Source organism: Raphanus sativus, chromosome 5 (genome assembly GCF_000801105.2).
Source record: "Raphanus sativus cultivar WK10039 chromosome 5, ASM80110v3, whole genome shotgun sequence".
Taxonomy (NCBI): Eukaryota; Viridiplantae; Streptophyta; class Magnoliopsida; order Brassicales; family Brassicaceae; genus Raphanus; species Raphanus sativus.
Window position 1 is genome coordinate 38,033,631 of NC_079515.1, and position 27,145 is coordinate 38,060,775.

Genomic DNA, 27,145 nt, shown 5'->3' on the forward strand with positions numbered 1-27,145 from the left:
GTTTACCATTGTGATGGCAGAAATAAGTTGAATTGAATATTATTAAAATTTCTTTTTCCGACGAAAACTAAGAAGTACAATTGCTGGTATTTTAGAAAAGAAAATACAAAATAATAATTTTCACTTAATTTTAATTTCGTGGTATGACGACTTTTAAGATACTCGGACTCTTTTTGTGGGTAAAATATCAAATAGATACGATACTTAGAGCATGATTATTGCATAGATCCTTAGCAAAAGTCCTTAATACACATATATGTATATATATGTATATGTATATATTATATATGCGTATATAATTATTTGTTAAGGACTTTACGGAAACCGAAACCGAAAGTTTCTTAATTAAGGAACTTTTGGTTTCGGTTTCCGTAAAATTCTTAGCAAACAATTATATACGCATATATAATATACTTTGACTATTAGTTTAGCATACGCCACATGTTCCCCTTGTAGAAGCCGTCTTTCATTTTCCTTGGTCAATATCATCCCGCGACTATATTTTACGTAAAAGACTTTTCTTCTTACATAACTTTCATTGCTTCTCTGTATTAATCTTCTTTCCTACTTGGAGATTCACGAGTCTGTCTGTCGATTCATTATATTCGGGTAAGCCATGTTTGGTTCGTTTTGTTTCGCTACTAACAAGTTATCGTTTATGCTCCATGGCTTAGTCTTTGGTTCAGGATCTTGGGTCTGCAGAGCTTGTGTTTGACTTGGATCTATAGACTCTCTAGTTGTTTTACTGCCTTTAAAGTTTAAACCAACCCAATTCGTTAATTGTGGTATCTCATGAGATTTTAAATAATAAATCGTGAAAGTGATCCGCTTCTATAGCTTAGTTTTACAAATTACAAGTTATGTTCCGATTTAGTTTTTTCTTTATTTGTCTGATATAGTTTAAGTAGATGTGATGCGGTTCTGACAGGTGCTATATACATGAATCAGATACTTGTGGCTTCTTGTATTTAAAGTTGGCAACACAGATTCTTGAGAAAATTACCTCCTTTTTAAAAATTCTGATTGTTAGAATAAGAAACAAATAATGGCTCTCTTTTATATCGTAGCATTTAGAAAACAATCTATTCCAACCAATTTTTTTTGTTTCTCAAAATAGAGATTGTGGTTTTCTCTTCTATATTTAACCGAAAGAATATTTTTAATATTTAGAATAAAAATAAAGAAATGTATTTTTAAATATATACATTAGAATGAATTCTATTTCTATTTTAGAATGTGAAAATAACAAAATATATTGAAATAGTCATTACAGAGAAATAAAATAGCAAAAGCCGCTTAGAAGATTCCATTTGCAAGGTTACATAGTGCACAAGTAGACTTACACCATGATGTGCGACATTCAACTTTAACTTCTGGTCTGAAAGGTCCTTGACAATGGTTTGATGAGAAAGAATAACTTCTTTTTTTTTGCTTGCAGATCCATGACTAGCCGAAAAAACACACATTGGTGTAGTACTTGCAGACGAGGAATCCGTCTTCTCCTTGAAGGCTCAAGAGGAGGGGTTTGCATTTACTGTGGTAACACTTTTCTTGAACGTCTCTATGAGAATGTTGAACTTAGCCCTTTTGATTTTTTCGGAGTATCCAATGAACAATCTCGTAACCATCCTAGCAACAACAGAAGATTGATTCTTGAAAACCAATCAAGTTTTCAAGAATTGTTTAACCGTTTCTCATCACAAAATCGCCGTGGTCCACCTCCAGCTTCACTAACCGTGATTAACTCAATGCCAAAGATCAAGATTAGGAAGAAGCATCTTGGTTTCGATCCGTGTTGTCCGGTTTGCCAAGACCGGTTTGAAGTCGGATCGGTTGCAAGAAAGTTGCCGTGTAAACATATCTACCATTCGGAATGCATAGTTCCCTGGCTAGTACAGCGTAATACTTGTCCAGTGTGTCGCAAAGAGCTGCCACAAGACCGGAATAATGGCGGGAAGAATCCTTTGTTTTATCTATGGCCGTTTAGCTCCTCTGGTTCGGCCTCAAACACCAGCGGATCACCTTTTCATTGAGACGCTTGTATAGTCGTGTCTCAGTTCATAAGGCTCCAATCCATGAAATATGCAACTTCTTCTGATAAATTGTTGGTTTTTGAGAAAAATATATACGTTGATGTACAAAAGGGTTTTGGATGTTAGTACGATTTGTATTTATATCGAACGTATAATATAATTATTATTTTGTATCAAACATTTGGAATCACAATGTTGGTAACTAGTATATTAGTAAAAAAAATTAGGATATTTAATTTGTTGAACCAAAATCAATGGACAAGTAACATTATATTATAATTCATAAGAATATTTTTGAAGAGTAAATCTAATTCTATGCAAAACATTTTTAGGATACTAAATTTGTTGAACCAATATCAGTAGACAAGTAGTAGTATAGTACTATAATTCATAAGAATATTTTCAAAGAAAATTAACTATGGAAACCCCATCGATGTGATATAGTAGAATGGGAAAAGTAAGTCTATCGGTTAATTTTTAAAGCGTGTTGTTTCTTTAATTCAAACTCAAGCTACGAAAGAACGACCAAATTTATCTATTTATTGAAAAAACCAAAGCATATAATAGTTTAAATGTAAATTAGTTCTACAAAATTTTGTGTATTAGTTGCATATTTGTGTAAGTCATGGATAATATAAGAAAATTAATGTATGGTAAATACTAACAATGATGTGCATCCATTAGCTATGTGACCGTACAAATGCTGACATCACTCTTAGTTTTACCTCGTCGAGTAAAGAGACACATGCTTTGATAACGTATTCTATATTCGTTACTTGTTTAACCATGCCGATATTGTGAGCTGCGTGCCCTCTTCCTGAGACCGTCGAACGGCAAGATTATCCAATTTAGGGACCTGTGATTTGGCATTCCAATACAAAAAGAAGATAAGTTTTATACTTAAATTCCAATCATATATTTTAGTTGGACTAAGATGATCATCTCAGTCCAAATCAAAAAAAAAAAAAAAGATGATCATCTCATAATATTATACATTTAATTTTAGTTTTTGATCCTCAACCACAGTCCTCTGAATGTAATGTTACTTAAACAACGCATCCCATCCAATTTATCAAGAGATTTCAAATCATAAGAGTACCAAACGACATATATGATATATACCATAGAAGTAATATTAAAAATGCTCAAAAAAATTCATGAATGCATTTATATATTTGAACTATGACAATCTGAACAAAATCACTTTATGAAAATATATGAAGGATTGAAGGATTCATATATATACGATTGGATGATTTTCATACATTATGTTTAACATATGTATAGTTGCATCATTCTTTTGTAACTCTAAAATAAATTTGAGAATATCCTTGTAAAGATTATACATATTGTATCAAATGTGTAATAACAAAGATGAAAGTATGATGATTTAAAGGTTATGTTCTTATATATGATGAAACATTAAATATTAATTAGAAAACAGTAACAAACGAACGCCACATATATTTGGCCAAATTTCTGAAACACAGATATACAATTATTGAAGTTTTAGGCTGTTATTTAATAGAGTGGCACAATCAGAAAATACCACGGTTAAAATTTAAATAACAATATTTTATTATTAGATAAAAATAAGACTTTAAATTAATTGAATAGAAGTATGATACGATTTACGCTTAGTTAAGTAGTGATCTGAAATAAGATTTTCAGTTTTCTTGACATTATTATGCTGTACATGTCGTTCTTCACCACATCGTTGTTCATCGGTGGCACAGGTCTGATTCAGCTATCAGATAAATTTAGGATGGAGATGCAACAGGCTTTATATCACGCTTCTCTGTGGTTGGTTGTGTTGGCTTTTTGGCAATATCACATAGTTTATTGTATGTTTATCACTTTTATCTTTATTTATAATTTTTACAGGAAGGAATTCTCTATGAATCCCTCTTTCTGCTTAATTCTCTTGCTCAGGAGAGTGTTTCTTTATTGACTTGGTATGACTATATAGTGACCCCCAGGAAAGATAGTACAATATTGTAATGTTTTTTTTGAACTTATACAATATTGTAATGTTTACTCTACTAATGGAACCAATCAAGTTAGATAAGCTTCTTCTTGAGGAAGAAGCGTTTGAGATGCCAAACTTGAAAAAGTGAAACGATAACAGAGAGACCTAAAGATATAAAGCTAAACTGCGCCACCCTCTTGTTAGTCTTGTCGTTTATCTCCCTCATAGATGCTTCCCTGAACCATTTTTTTATAATTAGCAAAGATTCATCAAAAGAGAGAGAGATAAGAGTTTTTAGATTTCAAACTATATACAAAACTGAGAAGATGGTTTAAATAACCTGATTCTTAGATAGATAATGTTTGCACTAATTTCATTTACACGTTCTGCAGATTTTCGAAGCTCAAGCTCCACACCCTGCTAATAATATACATATTCATCCCCACAAACTTGTTTTTGCATGAACATTGTATATGAAATTGGACTTGCCTCGATCTTTTCTTTCTTGGCAACAGCATCCCAGTCTTTGGTTCGAATCCCAACCTTCCAGTCAAGACTGACTAGAGCAGTGCCATTGACCGTGTAATGTGACTGATCATGATGAGACGACAAACAAACAAAGTATGTTCCTGCCTCGCTTGTTGTAAACGCAAACTGACCATGCGTCTCGTTTGTTTTCTTGTATAGTTCCTTCTCGTAAGGTTTACCTAACCAACGCGTCACACACGCACTTAGTATATATAACTTAAGTCATATTTCTCTTACTCTACCAATACTAGACGTTGTATATATCATTTATAAACCAATCAATCTCTAACAAACACAGAAGTGGGTCTTGGCGGTGCCAGGAACAGCCAAGTAGAACATTGGTTTATGACCCAAATTTTTAAAAAAATAATTTTTTACAAACAAATGTCCCAAATTTGTAAAAGTATATTAAAATCATAATAAATTGTTTATAGATCTCAAAATCTCATGACCTACTTGTGCATATATATGACTAAACATGAAAAATTATGAAGAATATAAAGTGTGGTTGTGAATAATGATCTGTACAACATATCATTTCTAAACCGATGAAGTTGGGTGCAGTATATGAAGTATGGTTGTGAATAATGATTGGTATAATAGATACATACCTGAATATCAATCGTGGGACCAAATCCCACGTTGTCTTGATCGATGCAAAGGTAATCGCCAACGACTACAACGTTGGCTTGGATCACTTCGTAGACGCATCTCTCGCCGGAACTTGGAATCGTTAACCATATGGCCTCCACCGCTGGTAAAAGAGAGCCGCCACCAGAAAGGAACATCAAACTAATGAACAGTAGAGGTGAGATTGTCATTGTTTGAGAGAAAGAGAGAGATAGTGATGTGATTAATGTTATTACGTTATGAAGCAAAAGAAGGGTTTAAGACGGTGGCGCGTGGAGGTAAAGTTTGGTGTCCTTTTAAGTTGTCTATTGGTAAATGATTTTCTTGTATCCAATCAGGAAATGCCATGTAGGATGTGGTGAACATTTGTTGACGCGCGATACGTCTCTGGAAACTGAGATGACAATCTCTCCATGTTGATGAAACTATTGTACATTTGTACTCGACAAAATGCACTTTGACAAATTTCTTCGATTCCCCATGAATAAATGAAAACCTCTAGAAGAAAGATCAATATTTTTTTTTTTATGATTCTACCAAATCAACTTTACAAAACCCACTTCTCAAAAATATTCAATTTTAGTCATCACAAAAAAATAAACATATTCAATTTTCCAAAATTCCAACAATTTAATCTACAAAAAATAAAATAAAATATTTTTCCCTTTTTTTGTTCAATTTAGAGACCTATAAATAATAATTTTTTAAAAAAAACTAAAAGGCAGCAACTTTCTTTTTATTCTCCCCACTTGATTGCGAGAGAGAGATAAAGGTCGAGAAGGTCTTTTCATCTTTCCTTCATCCTCATCGTTTCGCCAGAATGCTCATCAGAAACAATCTCCTTTGTTTCTCCTTGATGTCTTTTCTCTTCTAAGCTCCTCTGCGAGACAAAAAAGGCAAAACAGAGATCCAAAAGACAGAGGAGAGAGAGATAGATAAGCTATCTATGGCCGCCGCCGCTATGACCGAGAAGGAAGCTAAGGTGGATCCTTTCCTGGTCGAGGCTCTCCAGAACCCTCGTCATCGTCTCACCAGTTAGTCAAATTCTCTCCCAAACCCCCCACGATTCAATTCCACTTTCTCTGTCTCTGTATTGATCTGATTTCGTTCCAATCATTAGCTTTCTAGGGTTTGATAGAATTGGGAGAATCATGGGTTTCTCTAAAGTTCGATCCTTTGTTCGGTTCAATGTTTTTTGTGATTAGGGTTTGGCTATTAGATTGTTTCATTGGCATCATGAACATTGGCACTATGTAGTTGATGGGTGATGGATGATAAAGTTTGAATCTTTTTGTTTTGTCACGGGTTTCAGTTTTGCGTATGGAGCTCGATATACAAAAGTTCTTTCAAAACCCTGACCAGCTTCAGTTCGAGTTCCAACCCTTTCCGACATCATACCTGCGTCTCGCTGCGCATCGAGTCGCTCAGCATTACGGACTAGTAACCATGTCTTTGGAGAACGGTAACGGTGCTTTAGACGGATCCGACAACAGAATCCTGGTAACGAAGACAGCGGAGAGCAGGTTTCCTCATGTCTGCTTGTCTGAAATCCCTGTTAAGCAGCCTGAGAACGGTAGACCAGAGGGTTTCAAGATCGCCATCAAGGCTAGACCCAAGAGGGGATCTGGGAGCGGAGGTAGCGGGTCAGGAGTGCAGCAGAATCTTCTGAGGAGTGTCGAGGAGAGGAAAGAAGAGTATGATAAGGCCCGTGCTCGGATCTTTAATAGTCCCAGCAGTTCTGACTCTGAAGAGTCTTCGTCGCTACTACGAGCTCCTCCTCCTCCTCCTCCTCCTCCTCTTGAAGGTGTAAACCGGAATGAGACTGAAGTGGCGGTTAGTAATAGTTCTCTTGATGCTGGTTCTCGTACTTCTAGAGTAGCTATTATCAGAGATAGAGAGAAAGATCGGTATGATCCTGATTATGACAGGAGCTATGACAGATATGTCGTGGATCCTGCCTACAGGTAAACCGTTACATCTCTTCTTTATCAGCTCACATTCAAGAAATATAATATTGGTATTTTTTCTTTTCTTGTGGTGATGTTTTGTAGGTACGTTAGGGTTATGCCACCTGGCCAAAGCTTCAGTCCGATGCCAATGCACATTCCGTTTCACGATGGAGGCTTCCCGCAGATGCCAAGAGGTCCTCAAGCTAATCTAAACTACGGGCATCCGGCTATGAGTCCCTTTGTTAACAACCCGGCTGCTTATACACCGTGGCCAAACCTGCCCTCTATGAACTATGTGCAGTCGTTGAACCGTCCAGACTTCAGGTTGCTCATACTAAACTGTTGTTGTTATTTTTCGTCATTTGGTCTCATATCCGTTGCTTATTCTTTCTTTTCTATGCAGGCATCCTTCTGCAAGCAATCCCTGACGACAGTTTAGTGTTATGAGTACTTTCAATGTCTGTATTGAGAAACAGAATTTATATAGATATTATCTAGTCTTTAGGAGCTGAGCTCTCTGTTCGGTTCAGAACACTGGCTGCTTCCTTCTTGTATAACAAGACATCTACTCCCTCTCTCTTTTGAATTTCTTTCTTATGTTATTATCGAACTTTGAATGAACCCTAACCAATCTTTGATGGTGGAGTTCACTCCTGGTGAACCAAAATGTTCAAAAGAAATTGGAATTAGGTTCTTAGGTGAGATATTTTAGTGGAATGATTCTTCTGTGTTTTAACGAGAAACAAAGAACATCGAGTCTAGCAAGAGAATCAGAGGATATGAGGTCTGACTTGGTGGGACAAGACCAATACAAATCTGATTACACAAGATTTGTCAAAAGCAAGATAACAAATCTCGGTTTTATATCATTAAAATAGAAAACGTAATCAAATTAGTCTGAACATGATAAGTTAGTTTGACAACGAGATCTAAAAACCGTAATTAGTTTTTTTTCTCTGATGCTTATTCTCTAGTTAAATCTCCTCCATAGCCATGAAGTAGAGGACAGAAGCTGAGATGCTGAAGCTGAAACCCTTAATGTAAGCCACAAGCTGAAACCCTTATGCTCAAATATCTCAAAATGAGACAACAAGCACACCAGTACAGAACTCGGTTCATTCATAATCTGACTCTAAGTAACATGGAGTATGGACAGAGGCACACAGCTTCAATTTTTATGAGTCGAAAGAAGTTCATCCCACTACTAAACGCAACCTAAAATTCAATAAAAACAGAACAAACACATAAGTAAAACACATCAAAGACTTGGAATTTTCCTCTGATAAGCAAACAAAGAATATTTGACCCAAAAAAAAAATCCCTTATAATCAGATTCAAATCAAGCACATATATTGACAATGTAGTACTTCAAATTACAAACTACAACTCGTATCATTTTTACAAAAATAGTAATCTACTTCTTTTTTTGTCCAAAAAAAAAAAAAGAAGTAATCTACTTCTGTTTTTTTTGTTAATTGACATGAATGTCTAATCAAACTATATAAATCCTAAAGAAAAATGTCAGTGGAAGCAATTGGGATCAGGCATTATCCAAAGTTAGAAATACATCTTTTATCCATAAGGGAAAGAAAAAAAAAAGGAACAAGAAGAGATGAGGAGGTGGAGGAATACGGTAGTCGTAGCTTCTAATTAACATTCACTTGCTTCCACGAAAACAAGCAACTCCATCAAACGTGAAAGCAAGTTTTCCTTCTTAACTCACTCTTAAGCAATATCTCTCTCTCGACCCCCCCACCCCAACCAGGCATTCTTTTATACTTCTCTTCTGTCTGATCCTTCACCATTGTCTCGCTCGATTCCAGGTTTTGTTTCCCATTTCTTTGTTTATGTCTGATCCTTCACCATTGTTTCACCATTGTTGGGGTTTAATTATTCACTGTTTATGTCTTTGTTTCTACTTATCTATCTACCAGACAAAAAGGCTCAGACTTTCTGACTTAATTAGATTTCAGGTTTTATAATAAAATGATCCCATAAAGAACGTAACTTTCCCTCCGGATCGAGTTTCTTTTTTTCAGTTTCCGAAGCCACTCTTGATTTGCAAACAAAGCTCTAATCAAATCATTTCAAATTATTTTTCTAAAATCATTCTCCCTGTTTTGTGATTAGCTAATGTGGCACATTCATTCATGGTTTGATATTATCTTATGTTTGATTGATCCGAATTTCACGGAGTTCCAGTGAGGATAATAAAGATTAGTGATCATATAAAATATTAAACTATACTCATGTGTTGGTTTATCTTTCTTGTGTTGAAGATAAACTGATAAGTATAAGCAAAAAAAAAAAACAAAGAATCTTTTCTTACTTGTAGCTGTTACCTTATTTTGAGGCTCTTTTCTTCTTTGTTGTTAATCTAACAGCCTCAGCTGAATAAGAATCCAATCTTTTTTCTCTTATAGGAAGGAAGCAGGAAGCTACACTTGGTGTTTCGTTTTGCATGTGGTGAATAATGGATACTGAGTCTTGGAAGTTTCTCAGAAGTGTCTGCTTACTTTCTTTCCTCCTTGGCTCTTGCTTTGTCTATCAAAGCCTTCATGTTGCTATAGCTGCTCAAGAGCAAGATACAACACAACCATCCGTGACTTTGCAAGTTAACGATTCTAATGGAGCTGGACGACTCATTCCTGATACTCTCTTCGGGATCTTCTTCGAGGTTTGCTAAAACATTACAGCCTCCCAACACCATCAAGTTATGGTTAGACTTTGAGTTTATTTTAACATTTGCAGGAGATAAACCATGCTGGTGCTGGTGGATTATGGGCTGAACTTGTTAGCAACAGAGGTTAGAATCTTAGCTTACCAATTATTTTAAATAGTTAAGTAACTTACTCTAAGCAAAAATCTTTTGGTTTACAGGATTTGAAGCTGGTGGGCAGAACACACCTTCTAACATATGGCCTTGGTCCATTGTTGGTGATCAGTCGTCGATATATGTAGCTACAGACCGTTCATCATGCTTTGAACGGAATAAAATCGCTTTGAGAATGGATGTGCTCTGTGATAGCAATGGTTGTCCATCAGGTGGTGTTGGAGTTTATAACCCTGGTTACTGGGGCATGGTGAGTCTCTCCATTACATCTCGGTTCTGCTGTTTCCTCTCGGTGTCAATAGTATTAAGTTGTTGAATCTATCTTAGAATATTGAAGAAGGAAAGAAGTACAAGGTGGCGTTTTATGTGCGTTCAACTGGTGATATTGATCTCTCTGTGTCGTTGACAAGCTCGAATGGTTCGATGACTCTTGCTTCTGAGAAGATCATGTGAGAAAACACTTGCATGAATACGTTTATGTTGTTGTTGTTGTTGTTGTTTCATCTTCCTTTTGTTTCGAATGTAGAGCGTCAGCTTCTGATGTTTCGAAATGGACTAAGAAGGAGGTTCTTCTTGAGGCACAAGGGAAGGATCATGGTGCAAGGCTTCAGTTAACAACAACCAAGAAAGGGTCAATATGGATTGACCAAGTCTCTGCCATGCCGGTGGATACTTACAAGGTTTCTTTCTGCTTCTCCATAGAGCCTTGACATGAAAGATTGATGATTCTTAATAGATATTTACATTCTCTTTTGGTTGATTGCAGGGACATGGCTTTAGAAACGATCTTTACCAGATGATGGTTGATATAAAACCTCGCTTCATCCGTTTCCCAGGTAATGTTTAAGACTAGTAGCATTTCGTTGTATATGCACCTAAAGTTTATTCATCTCATCTCTGTGGAGTTTAGGTGGTTGTTTTGTCGAGGGTGAATGGTTAAGTAATGCATTCCGCTGGAAAGAAACTGTTGGTCCTTGGGAAGAGAGACCAGGACACTTTGGTGATGTTTGGAAGTATTGGACTGATGATGGCCTTGGCCACTTCGAGTTCTTTCAGGTGAGACTTCTCTCTACTCTATGAATTGTAGTTTTGTGATCTGTTAATCAAAATGTTAAATGAACATTCTTGTAGTTAGCAGAAGACATTGGAGCAGCACCAATATGGGTGTTTAACAACGGTATTCTTGTAACACTCTCTTTTGTATTCCCAATCCATGGACGTTAGTGTTGACAAGAGCTTCACCTTTATGCAGGGATTAGTCACAATGATGAAGTTGAAACTGCCAGTATCATGCCCTTTGTTCAAGTATGACTGTAAAAAAAAAACTCCCCTGTTTCACTAGCCAAGAAGCTGAAAACCAAATCCTCTTCCCTGTTTTTCTTTTCAGGAAGCACTTGATGGTATTGAGTTTGCTAGGGGAGACGCTAACTCTACGTGGGGATCGGTTCGAGCTGCAATGGGACGCCAAGAGCCTTTTGAGCTGAAGTATGTTGCTATTGGGAATGAGGATTGTGGAAAGACGTACTACAGAGGTTTCTTTTGCATTTCTCTATATGCCCACAATTTGACTTAGCGTCTTTTGATACTAATTGAGATTTACAACATTACAGGGAACTACATTGTGTTCTATGATGCTATCAAAAAGGCTTATCCAGATATCAAAATCATCTCCAACTGTGATGGATCATCTACTCCGCTTGACCATCCTGCTGATTACTATGATTTCCATGTACAAACATAACTTTGAAAATGTTCTTCTATGTGTGTGTTTCTGTCTGAAAGAGAGTGTTTTTCCTTTCTGTCACAGATATACACTTCTGCTAGCAGTTTGTTTTCCATGTATCATCAATTTGACGGCACTTCACGCAAGGGTCCAAAGGTGTGGTGAATAGACTGTCTGAAGCTTTTTTCAGCGTTATCTTTGCTCACTTTGTGTAACTTTTTTTGCAGGCTTTTGTTAGTGAATATGCTGTGACTGGAAAAGATGCTGGTACAGGAAGCCTTCTCGCCGCTCTTGCAGAAGCTGCATTTCTCATTGGTCTTGAAAAGAACAGGTTTCTTCTTCAATCTTTTCCCCCTCATCTTCTAAGGCTATGATGAGTCTCAAAAACATCTTTGATGCTTTCTTCTTTGTTGCAGTGACATTGTGGAAATGGCGAGTTATGCACCGCTCTTTGTGAACACAAACGATAGACGGTATCTCTACTTCTGCTGTTATAGTTTTTACTCAGGAAGCTAATGGTTAAACAGCAACAACAACAAGATCTTGAATTCTTGATTTGGTTTTTCAGGTGGAACCCTGATGCAATAGTCTTTAATTCATCTCATCTTTATGGAACTCCTAGCTATTGGGTGCAACGGTTCTTTGCGGAGTCAAGCGGATCAACTCTCCTCTCTTCAGAACTTAAGGGAAACTCTTCTTCTCTTGTAGCATCTGCAATCTCATGGAAAAACAGTAGCCAAGATTACATACGCATAAAGGTACGTCTAGAGACATTATATCTGCAGAAAGTTTAGAGCCTGAATTGTAATCTGTGTGTATATGCAGGCTGTAAACTTTGGAGCTACGTCAGTGAATCTGAAGGTGTTGGTTACTGGATTGGATCCGAACGTGATGAAAGTGTCAGGATCAAAGAGGACAGTACTTACATCTACAAATGTGATGGATGAAAACTCCTTCACACAGCCAGAGAAGGTAAATGAAGAAATCATCAGAACTTTTGAGCGTTGTTCCTTTTCTTAGTGCTTAAATCTAATTTGATCTTTTTTGGCAGGTTGTGCCACAAGAAAGCTTGCTAGAGATGGCTGAGGAGGATCTTACCGTTGTTCTCCCGCCACACTCGTTCTCTTCATTTGATTTGTTGAAGGAATCTGCAAAGATAAGAAAGCCAGTTTCTGATTCTTCCTCTTCCTTTCAGAAAACTTCAGCCGTGTGATGAGACATTATGATGGTGACAGGGAGTATTAAAGGTCTCTTGTGGTTAAAAATATATAAATTATGTATGCGTACCCATGTGTAGAAAGGGATAAAATAGTTTGGTGAATAAAAGCTAGTTTCTTGGGGAATTTTCAAAAATACCACTTTCAAAGTACCATTATTCATCTTTACCACCACTAAAGACACATTTTCAAAAATACCTTATTTATTAAAATAGTAAATACTCTTATATCTTTGTTTTTATATGTTTTTAAAAATTATAATCCCAAATTATAAATCCTAAACCTCCAATTCTAAACCCTAAACCCAAAATCTTCAACTTTAAACCCTAAACCCTAAACTATATACCCTAAATTCAATATTCTAAACCCTAAACCCTAAAGTCTAAACTATAAATCCTAAATCCTCAACTCTAAACCCTAAATATTCAACTCTAAACCCTAAACTATATACCTTAAACCCTAAAACATCAAATCTAAACCCTAAATCCTAAACCTTCAAATCTAAACTCTTCATTAAAAATAGTGGTAAAAGTGGTTAGTGTAAACATGAAAAGTGGTACTATGAAAATGGTATTTTTGGCAATTTCTCTAGTTTCTTTGCTCATGAGCATGTCTTGCCTTAGGATAACTTCAAAAGCAAAAGCAATTTGAATTTAATCAAACAAATTGAATTTTGAAATCAAAGTGCAAAATTATATTTTGATAAACAGATATTTTTCATTGAAAAATATAATTTTCGTACACAAACTATATATTTTTATATTTGGTGTTTATATAAATTTTTAGTTTTGTTAAGAACTTTGGTAAATAAAAGCAACTTTCTCAAATCATGGACATGTCTTGCCTTTGGATAACTTGGTATGCACGTCTAACAAAATGTTAGCGGATGTAATTTGAATTTAATCAAACAAATGATACAATAGAACAACAATAAACACTTACATTACAACAGATTATATAAATACGTAACATCCAAAAATAAAGAGATTTGAAATGGAATCTCTTTGTCGGAAAACAAACTCAGAGACCGGACCTGAACGGTACTTTCGTTGTCGGAAGCCATCTTTGTCCATCAATGAACGGTTTAACAGTAAACCTATTCGCTTCCTTCGTACTTAAAAACCTCAACCCCTTCCACTTAACTCTATTCTTCGTGGACGCGCCGGCGCCAAAGTTCTTATACTCACCGTAAAATATAGTATCCGGGGCCGAGTCTCCAATCCACGGCAACCAACCTTTTGGATCAATAAACCTATGCAGAGACGAATCCATTATCACCGTCGTCGAGAAGTTCTTCCATGGCCGACCTAAAAACGTCTGAACACCTGTTAGGTCACCTAGAGGAGATATGCTGCAACGGTGGATCGAGATTCCTGTGTTCTGGTTCGGATCTTTACGTCCTTGAGCGGTGATTGTGTTCTTCTGTCCCTTCATCGGTCGACGAGGGAGGATCTTGCAGTTTTGTAGCACGGAGGCTGCGTTACCGAAGATGAAATCGACTGTTCCTATTATGGTGCACTCACGGTAGTATTGGCGTTGCGCGTGCACGTAGAGCGTATCTTGGTATGCGTTCATTGTGCATCGGTAAAAGGCGGTGAGGTCGGCGCTTACCATTAGAGCTACGGCTTGGTGTTTGGATGGACCGGCTGTGTTGATGAAGCCCATGTCTCTTGCCATGAACCCTTTCCCGAACACAGCTGTAGAAAAAATGTAATGCAAAGTCACAACTGGTTTCTTAAAACATAGCAGAGTGTAAAACTAGTTTCTTAAAACATAGCAAAAGTGTAAAACTGGTTTCTTGGGTGGCAAACTATATATATCTTTCCTGTAAATTTTAGTTCATATAAGATTCATTTTGGTTATTACGTAGCCACAAAACAAGAATTGAAGTCTATTTAATTCAGGTTTCACTGTTTTCTCAATCCCTTCTCCACACATAGCATGAAGCAGAGCACAAGTTTGTTATATCTAGTTTAAAAAAAGAATTTTAACATGGGATCCTAACACAATTGATTGTTTTCTCCTATTAACAATCTGAATACTCATTATTGAGGCTATAAGATTAGTTGGTGTATCAAATTATATTTCTCTGGACAGAGCCGTGCTTACCATGCATTGGAAAAGGCTTCCGCCTTAGGCCCCCAAATAATGTACAATTTTAGGGCCCCTAATTCCATAAAATTATTCTATAGAGCTAAAAGTATAGTTTAGTTATTTTCACCTTGTTTTGAATTTGACTTTTTCGATGACTGTGTTATACTAATGAATTTCATGTGTTAACTAAAATACTAAGAATTTCTTTAAGAGCTGTCATTGGTTCAGAATGACAGTTCTGATTTTCGTTTTGCTTTTGTTATTTACTGTAATCCAATTTTTTCCTTACCATAAGTTGGTTGTTTGTATTTTATTTATAAACTATGATAGTTTGATGAAAGAGTTCATAGAAAAATAAGTAATAATTTTTAACTTATATTTTTAGCTAGTATTATTTTGTAAATTATATACTTTATCTATCATTATTTTTATTCAATACTTTGTTATTATCAATTTACTTTATTCTTTTATCATTTCAATTTAGATTATTATTTTTATTCTTCTAAAATACCAAATCATTATTTTAGTTTTTTCTAAAAAAATACTGTACCAATTTTCTACTTATGATTTTTGACCGTTACTTTTAGGTTACAAATTTAGAAAAACAATTTGTTTTGTGTCATTTTACAAAAATGGTTCTTATATTTATATTTTATATTAAGTTTTATTTTTGAAATTTGCCTTAGGCCTCCAAAAATCCTCGCACGGCACTGTCTCTGGAGCACAAAATCATTGGTTTAAACAACAGACTTGAGTTCTTTGTTTTAGAAAAAAAAAGAATAGATAGAAATTTACCGAATGTGGCGCTCTGGAAAGTAGGAGTTCCATCAACGACATTAAGTCTACCAGAGACGATACTCTTGCTCTCTCCATCTCCAACAACGACAACATTCCACATGCTCTTCTCCACTTTCACATTCTCGAAATAAACTCCTTTCTTCACATATATAACCGTCCTCTTCTTACTCTTCTCGGGCACATCCTTTAAAGCCCTACTTATCGTCCTATACTTCCCTGATCCATCCTTCGCCACCACGATATCCGCCACTTTCCTCAAATCCGTGCTCTGCAACAATCTCCTCCCCACGTTGAAGTCTACCGCCACTTCAGCAGTAAGCAGACGCCTCCGTAGTTTGAAGGAGTCAGCGATCTTACCTAACAATGTGATGATATTTAAAACTGTTATGTTATGTTTCATAAGTTTCCAACTCAAAATAAATTAACAATAAGTGGATTAACCTAATTTTTACATATATATTATTTTATTAACTATCCAACTACCATATAGTAGTTTATTCATTCATTAACAGCTAATGTGATACCATGCAAAGCAGACGCCTAAGTTTGAAGGAGTCAGCGTTCTTACCTAGCCAAGTAATGATCGCTAAGGCGTTACTCGTCATCTCCGTTGCGTTCTTGAGCTGACTTTCACCGAACGTCTTTGACTCTTGATCGTTATATTCAGCCAAAGTCTCAACACAAGTGTCTTGGTACGTGCCCGCTGAGCTCAGCCATGTACGTAGGTCTTCCACTAGCTCAGGTAACGTGACGTCGCCTTGTTCTGACGACGTTAACGTGTTGTTGAGGTTATCTACCGTTAGGTCAAGAAGCTCAATGCAAGCACTCATGCTCGTGCCGTCGCCCGAGGAAGTGAACGCGTTACGAGCTTTTGAGACTTCGGCGATTGTGATCTTGACGGCGTATTTGAAGAGCTGTTCTGGATTGAGGCCGCTTGCGTTTGGAGCGGACCCGACCGTTTCTAAACACTTGTCTTTGTGTAATGTGACGTCGCAAACGGCTTTAACGGAAACGGAGATCGAGTCTCCGTTATCGTTGGTCTCTGCAGTCGTTGACTTCTTGTTAGCCATGGTTCCGAAGACGGCTCCCATCACTACTCCCGCGAGAACGACTAGTGATACGGCGATGATTGCGATTCTCTTTCTCGACTTGCGACGAGCTTCGAGCATTGCATGTTCACGCTCGTCGACTTTGCCGTATGTGGATGACATTTTAATTTTATTTTGAAGTTGATCGTTTCTTGTGTTTGGTTTGTAGAGACTAGAGAGTCGAATATAAATACATAGATGTATAATAATTCGAATAAAAACTAACAACTTACGTGCAAGGCACAAAGATGATCATTAGATATAAATTAAATCTTAATCATCAAAAATGTTTTCTTAAGTATAAGTGGCTCTCATGTTTTGAAGCATATGTCGGTGAAACATATTGTTATTTCGAATGTTGCAACTATTTCTGTTTAAAATATGCTTTGATATAAAGCTGTCAAGGAATATAAATGTTAGATAACAAATTTAAAGTTCATTGACATAAGAATTAATTTTTATTAAATTGTTTTTTTTACGTTGTCGGCATTTTTTTTTTCTGCAGCTCTTGTAACACATGCACGAACTATTGACCTTTCTTATTTTTAATCTTTAGTCTAAGCCAGAAAAAAAAAATCAAATCCTTTCCAACCATGACTGATTTTTGGCGTAAATATTACAGGCGGTATAAATTATGTTTGTTGACGAAAATTCATTTTCATGGAAAACGTACGGCGGTACGGATTTATAAATTTGTATGAAATCATGTTTACAAATTTATGTAGCACGGTCATACTGTTCGTGGAGCATGAGCTGAAAGAAGAACAAATCATTACTTCTCGAAAAACATACGGGTTACTAATGGCAAATGCTCTCAAGTTATTGTAAAAGTCTTGTTATGTGCATGAATGATTCACTGAGCTCTTTATGATGACTTTCATGACTTGTGTGAATGTTTGTGATATTTCAAATTTTCAGGATTGGAACCTTGCATGGGCCTCAGGCTTGAGTTCTTTCAAGAATTACCAATCAGACACACTCTCTATTAGAGTATACAAGTGGTTTATAGTGGTTTATCCCGATTTATATGTTTGTTATGATTAAACCGGTAACTAGATTACTATATAAGTAAACTTTGTATTCTTTGGTTGACTAAGTTGAATAATGAGAAAGTTAGTTACATCGTCTTCCTCATCGTCTCTCTTTCTCTCTCAAACTAAGATGGTATCAGAGCCAGGTTGGTTCAAGACTCTACAGAACCGCTACTTGAAGATGCTACTGCTTATCGCAGACTTGTTGGAAGAATGATGTATTTGACTATAACTCGTCCTGACATTACTTATGCCATGAACAAGTTATGTCAATTTACATCAGCTCCCAAACCGTCTCATCTTCAGACTGCTTTAAAAGTGTTACATTACTTGAAAGACACTATCGGTTTTGGTCTCTTCTATCCTTCGGATTCTACTCTTACGCTCAAAGCTTACACTGATGCTGATTGGGGATCTTGCGCAGACACAAGACGTTCAACATCAGGCTATTGTATGTTTTTGGGTGAAGCTCTTATATCTTGGAAGTCCAAGAAACAAGATGTGGTTTCTCATTCTTCTGCAGAATCAGAGTATAGAGCATGGAGTTTGGTTCTCGTGAAATCATATGGCTGTATCATCTGTTGGAAGAGTTGCAGTCTCCTCAAACTGGTCCGGTTCCCTTCTACTGTGACTCGACTGCAGCTATTTACATCGCAAACAACCATGTGTTTCACGAGAGAACAAAACATGTGGAAAGAGATTGTCATCAAATTCGAAACAGGATTGAAGCTGGCTATATCAAGACGCTTCATGTTCGGAGTAACAATCAGATTGCTGATTATCTTTACCAAACCTCTGTATTCTCCTCTGTTTTACTCGTTCGTGGGTAAGATGACACTTAAATCTATATACTTGCCATCTTGAGGGGGAATATTAGAGTATACAAGTGGTTTATAGTGGTTTATTCCGGTTTATATGTTTGTTATGATTAAACCGGTAACTAGATTACTATATAAGTAAACTTTGTATTCTTTGGTTTACTAAGTTGAATAATGAGAAAGTTAGTTACATCGTCTTCCTCATCGTCTCTCTTTTTCTCTCAAACTAAGACTCTCTTTCCTAAAATTACCTCGTATCTTTAAAAACTGTGAGAGTTTTGGTGAAAGGCGCTGAACCATTGATTCAGCTATACAAATGGTGTGGTGCTGGTGTAGGCTTTGGGCCGGGGGATGTTGTATCGACTTTGTAGATGCAGAGAAATCTGAGGAAGCTGCTTCACATGTGAAGGATGAATATCAAAAGGCCTAACTCGAGTTTACGAACTATTCTTTTCAACAATTTGCGAACTTAAAGGCAAAATTCTAGTTTTATAAAATTAGATACCAAAATCGAAATTGAAGATAGATCATGAATATTTTACTATGTTCCTTAATTTTGTTTTACAATTTTTTTTATACATATATATATATATATATATATGAATTTTTTATTATTTAATAATTACAATTTTAAAATTATTATTTTTTCGGATTATTGTTGGTCTAATGTTAAATGAAAAATTAATCATAGAAAATAATTTATTGTATTTTAATGCGTGTGAAAATGTAAAATTAATAAAAATAATATTTAATATATATTTCTTTGGTTAGATAAGTATATCATTAATTTAAAACTAAATAAAAAATACCTTAAGAAATCACAAAACAAGATAAGTTTTTTTTGTTCGGACAGAAAGCCCACCCGACAGAGTCTTGAAATTGGCGCCTGGGGGAAAAAAATCCTCCGGTGTCGCTCGCTAGGGTTTTAGCTTTTTGAATCCCTTTCTCTTCTTCTACAATTCCTTAAAACCCTTTTGGGCATGACACCCTTTTGCCACTCCACAGTCTCAATCCCTAACCCTAACTCTCTCATGTCTCTCTCCTCCACTCTCCGCCTCTCCTCCTCCCTCCTCCGTCGCTCCCTCAGCCGCCCTCGCCACTTCAGCTTCCCCCTCGCCGACCCGTTATGCCGTCTCCGCCGCACTCAACCCTCCGGCCTCCGGTTCCTCTCTTCCCTTCCTCCCCAGTCCTCCAACAACAACGGCGGTTTGGTTGTTTCCGGGGATAACAACAACAACAACAAGGACGGCGGCGGGGAGGAGGAGCCTCGTATCGTCCCCTTTGAGCTTCACAAGGAGGCTACTGAGTCTTACATGTCGTACGCACTCTCTGTTCTTCTTGGACGCGCTTTGCCTGATGTTAGAGACGGTCTCAAGCCTGTTCATCGGAGAATACTGTTAAGTGTTAGAAAGTTTATGTCTTTTTTTCCAGGAAAAAAAAAATTTAAAATCCGATTTTTTTTTTTAAAAGTTTGATTCTTTCTTTACAGGTTTGCCATGCACGAGCTCGGGATGTCATCAAAGAAACCTTACAAGAAGTCTGCAAGAGTTGTCGGAGAGGTTTAGTGATTTTTTTCTTCTTCTAAATGTTCTTCCTCTGCCCCTTCAGTGTGGTTCTGAGTAACGTTTGTGGTGTCTGTCTGCAGGTTCTTGGTAAATTTCATCCGCATGGAGATACTGCTGTTTATGATGCTCTTGTTAGGATGGCTCAGGTATATATACAATCACCATGGAAATGTATTATAGTCTTACTGTTTTGTTTTTGGTCTTAGTAACATTTCGTTTTTTTGCATCTTTGTTGTTTTGCAGAGTTTCTCCTTGAGATGTCCGCTTATCCAAGGACATGGAAATTTTGGCTCCATTGATGCAGATCCTGCTGCTGCTATGAGATACACTGAATGCCGACTCGACGTGAGTGAATTTCACTTTTTCATCTACTCTATAGTGCTTCTATCTCTCTCATGCGTCTCTGTTTAGTGTCCATAGCTGATTTTTTTTTTTTCTTCTCTATAGCCACTTGCTGAGGCAGTGTTGTTAGCCGATATTGACCAAGATACGGTAAATCACACGGCTCTCACTTACTCGCCAAGTTGAATAACTGTCTCTTAGTCTCTTTTGTTTCTAAAATTTTTTGCAGGTTGATTTTGTGCCGAACTTTGATAACTCACAGAAGGAACCGGCTGTGTTGCCAGCTCGTCTTCCTGCTCTTTTACTGAATGGAGCCTCTGGGATTGCGGTAAAAACAATCTGACAAACCTTAAGTTCGACTTTTTCTTAAAATTCTATTTTCGGTTTATTGAGTTTATATTGTGAACATTTTCATAGCTGTATCATCAGATTACAATATGCGATTGAGTTAAGATCATTTCCACACTGTTTAGGTTGGCATGGCGACAAATATTCCTCCTCATAATCTGGGAGAGTTGGTGGATGTGCTTTGCGCATTAATCCACAATCCAGAAGCTACGGTACAATAGCTCTCTACCTATTTTCTTCTTTGCTTTAGTGTGTTGGGCTGTCATATGATGATGTTTACACTTTCTTCTTTGTCGCATCAGCTGCAAGAACTGCTGGAATACATGCCTGCACCTGATTTTCCAACTGGAGGAACAATAATGGGAAACCTTGGGTAAGTCTTTGCTTTCCTGTTCTAGTTCAGACTTCGTCCAACGTCACATCTCTGTTAGTGTTAGTTAATGAACAGGCTATAGTCACTCTATGATCAAGTATAAGGACACTAAACAAACCAACATATAGACTTTGTAAGCAAATAACTATGGATACGGAGAAACAATTTTTCACCGCTAGTCAGATGTATGATTCTAATAGGTTACAAAAGCTTTACTTATGTCTGAAAACTACATTTCCTATATAGTATGGTAAATAGGTTTTTTAATTTGCTTGTCCTATGCAGTTTTGAATCATTGTGTATTTTTTGATTGTATTGTAAAACCTCACATGTTATCTATAATACATCCACACAGATCTTTTTTTTCTTTCGAGTTTGTTGAATACCGTTATCAAAAAGAAAAAAGAGTTGCATGCATATGCCATTTCTCTAATGTGCGGATGCATTTTCAGGGTTTTAGATGCTTACCGAACTGGCCGAGGGCGTGTTGTAGTTAGAGGGAAAACCAAAGTTGAAATGTTGGATGCAAAGACAAAGCGCAATGCAGTTATCATCACTGAGGTGATCGACTTAGTTTGCCTGATTATGTACTAATCTCAAAGGAGAATCCCCGTAGATTTATGGTAACTAACCTCTTAATTGAACTTTATTGCAGATTCCTTACCAAACAAACAAAGCTACACTTGTTCAGAAGATTGCTGAACTTGTCGAAAATAAGGTACTGAATACTGAATGATGTCTGGTCTTAAATTAGTCATATCAGGAAAATATAAGTTAGGTTGATGGTTGCAAAGTTTTCTTTTAAATATTCATTGACGTGTGTTTGTTAATTATAGACACTGGAGGGGATAAGTGACATACGCGACGAGAGTGATCGTAATGGGATGCGTGTGGTTATTGAGGTATTACACTGTTTGCTCTGCACTCTGTTTTGTACTTCAAAATTTCATAGTGGAGGGTAACGGTTTTGATATATATATTTCTCATAGCTCAAACGAGGAGGTGATCCTGCACTTGTGCTAAATAACCTTTACCGGCACACTGCCCTCCAATCAAGCTTCAGCTGCAACATGGTTGGGTGAGTTACTGTGAAGTACCTTTTTGTTTTTGCAGCTTGTCTTATTTATCCAATGTGTCAAGACTTGTGGACAAAAGTAGGATCCACATTTGTTATATAGAGAAGCATTTGCAGTTTCTCTGATGAGTATGTTGTATTCCTTGATCTTACTTGGTTATTTATGTTACGACTTTTGCAGTATCTGTAATGGAGAGCCGAAGCTAATGGGTTTAAAAGAATTACTTCAGGTAACTACTTGCCTATGTAAATCATTTGTGTTTTTAAGTTACTGGATTTATATAATAAATAAACTGAAAATCGATCTTGCTAATATATATTTTCTTGGACTATGTCCAAGAACATAGGCCAGAAGGATGTTTAATTGTCTGTTACTACTATCATATTGGAGAACATTTTATGTTTACTTTCTTCTTTTTTTTTGTTGCGTGTGTGTAGGCATTTATTGATTTCAGATGTTCTGTTGTCGAAAGGCGCGCAAGGTACAAGCTTTCACATGCCCAGCAGAGAAAGCATATTATTGAGGTGTGTTTTGAGATAATTTAGTTTTCTTAAATTATGCTCTTTATGTTAACTATAAGTACTCTTGAAATTTCTTATCCAATTGTGATGCTTGAAGACCACTATCTCACTATCCAACACTCCGGTTAACTAAATTTTCCTTATATTTGCTTCACTGTAGGGTATTGTGGTTGGACTTGACAATATCGATGCAGTAATCCAACTCATCAAAAAAGCCTCAAGTCCTTCGGCTGCTTTACAGAGTGGTAAGCTGTGTTTAACTTTTGACACTTAACTGGATTAAAGTCAATTTCTTATGTGGACTGATGGACAGTTTAGGATCCACATTTTCAAATGAATACACTAGATATGAACAACAAAATAGATTTCTCCTCTTGTTCTGCCAAATCTTGGCTGTTCAATCAAGTTCCATTTGGTGTTAGATATGTTGTTGCTTGCGAATATTAACATTTTCAAACAAATATATGCAGAATATGGGCTTTCTGAGGACCAAGCTGAGGCGATATTGGGGATAAATCTTCGAAGACTATCTGCTCTTGAGGTGCTTTTTTATTCTCTTCAGTTTTTTTTTTCTTTTTCGTATTTTTTTTTTTGAAATTTGAACCTGTAATCTGGAAGATGTAAGATGTTCTAACTCGATTCTACCTTCAGCGGAAGAAATTTACTGATGAGAATAGTTCACTGACGGAGCAAATTACAAAGCTGGAACAGCTACTATCAAGCAGAACTAACATTTTGAAGGTAACAAACATTCTAATCCTCTTTTTCCGCTTACTATTTGCTAAATGGAACCCTCAGCTTTCTCAAGAAAACAGTGACTGCTGCTTGCTTGTTGCCTTGTATTTGTAGAGTCGCGTACTACATATAATCTATATGTACATAACTGTTATGCTGTTATGGTGCCAACGTTAAAAAGATTGTTGATGCATGAAATATACCTATTTGCTTCGTTTACTTCAACTTCATATATTCGATTGGTTCTTTTCTCTGATTTTCTTTAGTTAATCGAGCAAGAAGCAATAGAGCTGAAGGACAGATTCTCAACTCCCAGGCGTTCAGTGTTGGAAGATTCTGACAGTGGTGACCTCGATGATATAGACGTTATCCCAAATGAAGAGATGCTGATGGTATGCTGCATATTTAAACCTAGAAAGTTTCTCAACTTTGAAATACTTCTTTTTTGTTTTGTGACTTCTGATTTCTGGATTGTTCCAGGCAATCAGCGAGAAGGGTTATGTGAAAAGGATGAAGCCTGATACGTTCAATCTCCAGAACCGTGGAACCATTGGAAAATCTGTCGGGAAACTGAGAGTTGATGATGCGATGTCTGACTTTCTCGTTTGTCATGCACATGACCATGTACTCTTCTTCAGGTATATTTAACTGGAAACCGCCCTTGTTTTTTGCAGTCAACCTTGTAATTAGTTACTAACACTCGTTCTGCATTTAGTGACCGGGGTATAGTCTACTCAACCCGTGCTTACAAGATTCCAGAGTGCTCTCGCAATGCAGCTGGCACACCTTTGGTTCAGGTAATCATGTATCTATGTATAGACATGCTTTCCTTCTGCAACGTGGAAAATAATTAATCTCTAATGCGTTTCTGTGTTCATGTGGCTTGTGGAAGCAGATATTGTCCATGTCAGAAGGTGAAAGAGTAACCTCCATCGTTCCTGTTAGCGAGTTTTCAGAAGACCAGTATCTCCTGATGCTTACTGTGAATGGCTGCATCAAGAAAGTACCTTTGAAGCTATTCTCAGGGATACGATCAACTGGAATCATAGCAATTCAATTGGTTTGTTCCTTTTTTTCATCCTAGTCAGGTTTCAGGTAGAATCTTGTTAACAAAGGTTGTTCTGACATGATTGTTTGTTTCCAGAATTCTGGTGATGAGTTGAAATGGGTTCGTTGTTGCTCAAGCGATGATCTTGTGGCCATGGCGTCCCAAAACGGAATGGTTGTCCTGAGTACATGTGATGGTGTAAGTTAGACTTCTTGATTCTCTTCTTTTTAGAGTCAACGTTGTGTTACTTGAGCGAACTCTGATGGCCATTGTTTATTAGGTTCGAACACTGAGCAGAAACACAAAGGGAGTGACTGCCATGAGACTCAAGAATGCGGATAAGATGGCGAGCATGGACATCATACCTTCATCTCTGAGGAAAGATATGGTAGAGAAGTCAGAAGAAACTTCGGCTGAGTATGTGTTTCTTTAGTTATATAACTGTTCACGTTTGCTCTTAAAACTGTCCTTTATCACACTGATTAATGTTTTGCTCTCTGTTAACACAAAGCAGGAAACAATCCACTGGTCCATGGCTGTTATTCGTGTGTGAGAATGGCTACGGAAAGCGTGTTCCTCTGAGTAGCTTCAAGCCTTCTCGTCTGAACAGAGTTGGTCTAATCGGATCCAAAGTATGATCTCCATTATTACTATTTCATCTCTAGTTAGCTTTGTCTGTTCATTAGTTGGTTTAGTTGGAATACAAGTTATGATCTGGATTATTACCTTCACTGGTCAGATTTGTGTTTGTTCATTCTTCTTTGATCTCAATTTCTCAGTTCGCCGAGGATGATCGGTTAGCTGCTGTCTTCGTGGTTGGTTACTCCCTAGCTGGTAAAAATACACACTTCTTCCACATATAAAGAATCTAGATGCTTTAAAACTGTTCTTACTATAATCTTGCAAATGTTTCTGTTTCTTGCAGAGGATGGAGAAAGCGATGAACAAGTGGTTCTAGTGAGCCAAAGCGGAACAGTGAACAGGATCAAAGTCAGGGACATCTCAATCCAATCACGCCGTGCACGGTATATCTTTATTCCCTTCCCAAATTTGGCAAGTCTTTCCATTATCAAAATTCATCTCATTTGAATTTTCTCAGGGGAGTGATTCTCATGAGACTTGATCATGCCGGAAAAATTCAGTCCGCATCTCTAATCTCTGCAGCAGATGAAGAAGAAGAAGGGGAAGGAGTTCAGAGCCTTGAAGAGGCTACTGCTAGCTTGTAGATTTTTACCTTTCTTCCCCCAACCAAAATCCGTACAGAGGCTTTAGTAATATCTATGCTTTTGAATCGTTCTCTTCCTATTTTTTTTTTGTTTCCCGATGATGATACTACGAGAAGAGAAGGTCCTGACTCCTGATCATAATCTGTTATTTAACACTAGTGTCATGTGTATTCGTAAGTTATGCCTACTTGAGAAGTTGATTCACTGAAATGATCCTTTTGTCTGAGTAGAGAATGTAAGATAATCCCTGTCCCCTCCTCTCATCCTTGATTTCTAATTGGTTCCTATAAAACCCTGTCCATTCCACAAAAATCAAAGAGAAATTCTCAAAAAAAATCTTGTTAAACAAAAGCTTTGGTCTCAAGAACAAGAAAGTGGACAAGAAAGACTGACATAAAAGGAAAAATTATCAAACTGTGGCGAAACAGAGTTTTTAAAATGTGTTGTATACTTGTATATATGATATGAGATACTTTGGGTTTAGGGTTCAAATTTATAAATGGTTTCTTTTGCTACAAGGAAGCATTAGCTAGTGAAGAAGACGCGCATCAAACAAACAAACAAACTAACGAAGCGACGTCGTTTCGGTTTTCTTTCCTTCCTTTTTTAAAAAAGTATAATTGCCTACGTGTCGTATGAACACATGATGTAATAAGATTCCCAGGACCTAACCAAACCACTGTTTCACGCATAACTTCTCCATCACTCACCGGATAAACCTCCGTCGTCTTCCGCCGCAACTTCTCTCCCCATGGCCGGCGTAAACCTACAGCTCCGTCACTCGTACTCTATCGCTCAATTCCTCCCAAATGTTTCTTCTCCTCCTCCTCCTCCTCAGCGAGTTCGTCTCTTAACTTCACCCTCTCGTGTTCTCTTCTCTAATCTCCGGGCCAATTCTCCAACCTTACGAACCACTCGCCGCTCTGATACTATCGCTTCGTCTTCCGTATCCTCCGCCGTAGATTCTGATTCGTTGGTGGGAGACGGCGGTGAAGTGGGGAGGATCCCTTTGCTGGAGGTTAAGGAATTGAGAGCTGTGATCGTTGAAACGAGGCAGGAGATACTTAAAGGCGTCAACTTGGTTGTCTACGAAGGAGAGGTAAACGCATAAAGGAGTCATCTTTATCTATGTTGACTTTTTAGACGAGCTTGAAACAATTCTTGTATACGTGTTGAATTTTAAAAAGATGTCATCTTTAT

The 27,145-nt window shown here is 37.0% G+C and overlaps 7 protein-coding genes across 7 annotated transcripts in view; 5 read left to right on the top strand and 2 right to left on the bottom strand.

Annotated features, from left to right (window-relative positions):
• Positions 1–450: 450 nt before the first annotated feature.
• LOC108859610 (probable E3 ubiquitin-protein ligase RHC1A) lies at positions 451–2,211 on the top strand. The gene is made up of 2 exons (XM_018633522.2): positions 451–609; positions 1,439–2,211. The coding sequence occupies exon 2, from the start codon at positions 1,443–1,445 to the stop codon at positions 2,031–2,033; it is 591 nt and encodes a 196-aa protein (XP_018489024.1). The 5' UTR covers positions 451–609; positions 1,439–1,442; the 3' UTR covers positions 2,034–2,211.
• A 1,754-nt stretch (positions 2,212–3,965) lies between these two features.
• On the bottom strand, positions 3,966–5,414 carry LOC108860696 (transmembrane emp24 domain-containing protein p24delta6-like). The gene is made up of 4 exons (XM_057010601.1): positions 5,138–5,414; positions 4,492–4,709; positions 4,343–4,419; positions 3,966–4,238 (listed from the first exon to the last, which is right to left on the bottom strand). Exons 1-4 carry the CDS (start codon positions 5,349–5,351, stop codon positions 4,094–4,096), a joined length of 654 nt encoding a protein of 217 aa, XP_056866581.1. The 5' UTR covers positions 5,352–5,414; the 3' UTR covers positions 3,966–4,093.
• A 491-nt stretch (positions 5,415–5,905) lies between these two features.
• On the top strand, positions 5,906–7,732 carry LOC108856204 (uncharacterized). The gene is made up of 4 exons (XM_018629957.2): positions 5,906–6,194; positions 6,473–7,124; positions 7,212–7,433; positions 7,513–7,732. The coding sequence occupies exons 1-4, from the start codon at positions 6,107–6,109 to the stop codon at positions 7,535–7,537; spliced, it is 987 nt and encodes a 328-aa protein (XP_018485459.1). The 5' UTR covers positions 5,906–6,106; the 3' UTR covers positions 7,538–7,732.
• A 933-nt stretch (positions 7,733–8,665) lies between these two features.
• LOC130495261 (alpha-L-arabinofuranosidase 1-like) lies at positions 8,666–13,010 on the top strand. Its single transcript, XM_056986737.1, has 18 exons — positions 8,666–8,932; positions 9,533–9,786; positions 9,861–9,915; positions 9,990–10,192; positions 10,270–10,391; positions 10,469–10,622; positions 10,709–10,778; positions 10,853–10,998; positions 11,074–11,119; positions 11,195–11,247; positions 11,330–11,474; positions 11,553–11,671; positions 11,750–11,821; positions 11,893–11,996; positions 12,082–12,138; positions 12,234–12,423; positions 12,491–12,637; positions 12,717–13,010. Exons 2-18 carry the CDS (start codon positions 9,583–9,585, stop codon positions 12,876–12,878), a joined length of 2,049 nt encoding a protein of 682 aa, XP_056842717.1. The 5' UTR covers positions 8,666–8,932; positions 9,533–9,582; the 3' UTR covers positions 12,879–13,010.
• An 854-nt stretch (positions 13,011–13,864) lies between these two features.
• Positions 13,865–17,003, bottom strand: LOC108861008 (putative pectinesterase/pectinesterase inhibitor 24). Its single transcript, XM_018634839.2, has 3 exons — positions 16,343–17,003; positions 15,772–16,131; positions 13,865–14,579 (listed from the first exon to the last, which is right to left on the bottom strand). The coding sequence occupies exons 1-3, from the start codon at positions 16,983–16,985 to the stop codon at positions 13,903–13,905; spliced, it is 1,680 nt and encodes a 559-aa protein (XP_018490341.2). The 5' UTR covers positions 16,986–17,003; the 3' UTR covers positions 13,865–13,902.
• Positions 17,004–19,552: 2,549 nt separating this feature from the next.
• Positions 19,553–26,155, top strand: LOC108862053 (DNA gyrase subunit A, chloroplastic/mitochondrial). Its single transcript, XM_018636077.2, has 27 exons — positions 19,553–20,107; positions 20,201–20,270; positions 20,357–20,422; positions 20,520–20,621; positions 20,724–20,768; positions 20,848–20,946; positions 21,092–21,178; positions 21,269–21,339; positions 21,792–21,900; positions 21,995–22,057; positions 22,176–22,241; positions 22,329–22,417; positions 22,596–22,644; positions 22,853–22,939; positions 23,097–23,181; positions 23,407–23,477; positions 23,588–23,677; positions 23,938–24,063; positions 24,152–24,309; positions 24,387–24,468; positions 24,567–24,731; positions 24,816–24,917; positions 25,000–25,136; positions 25,234–25,351; positions 25,499–25,553; positions 25,645–25,744; positions 25,819–26,155. Exons 1-27 carry the CDS (start codon positions 19,692–19,694, stop codon positions 25,943–25,945), a joined length of 2,835 nt encoding a protein of 944 aa, XP_018491579.1. The 5' UTR covers positions 19,553–19,691; the 3' UTR covers positions 25,946–26,155.
• A 451-nt stretch (positions 26,156–26,606) lies between these two features.
• LOC108862055 (ABC transporter I family member 6, chloroplastic) overlaps positions 26,607–27,145 on the top strand; it is a 2,353-nt gene continuing 1,814 nt past the window's right edge. The window contains exon 1 of the mRNA XM_018636079.2: positions 26,607–27,044. Within this exon, the coding sequence (XP_018491581.2) occupies positions 26,697–27,044 (348 nt within the window). The 5' untranslated portion in view covers positions 26,607–26,696. The remainder of the gene's footprint in view (positions 27,045–27,145) is intronic.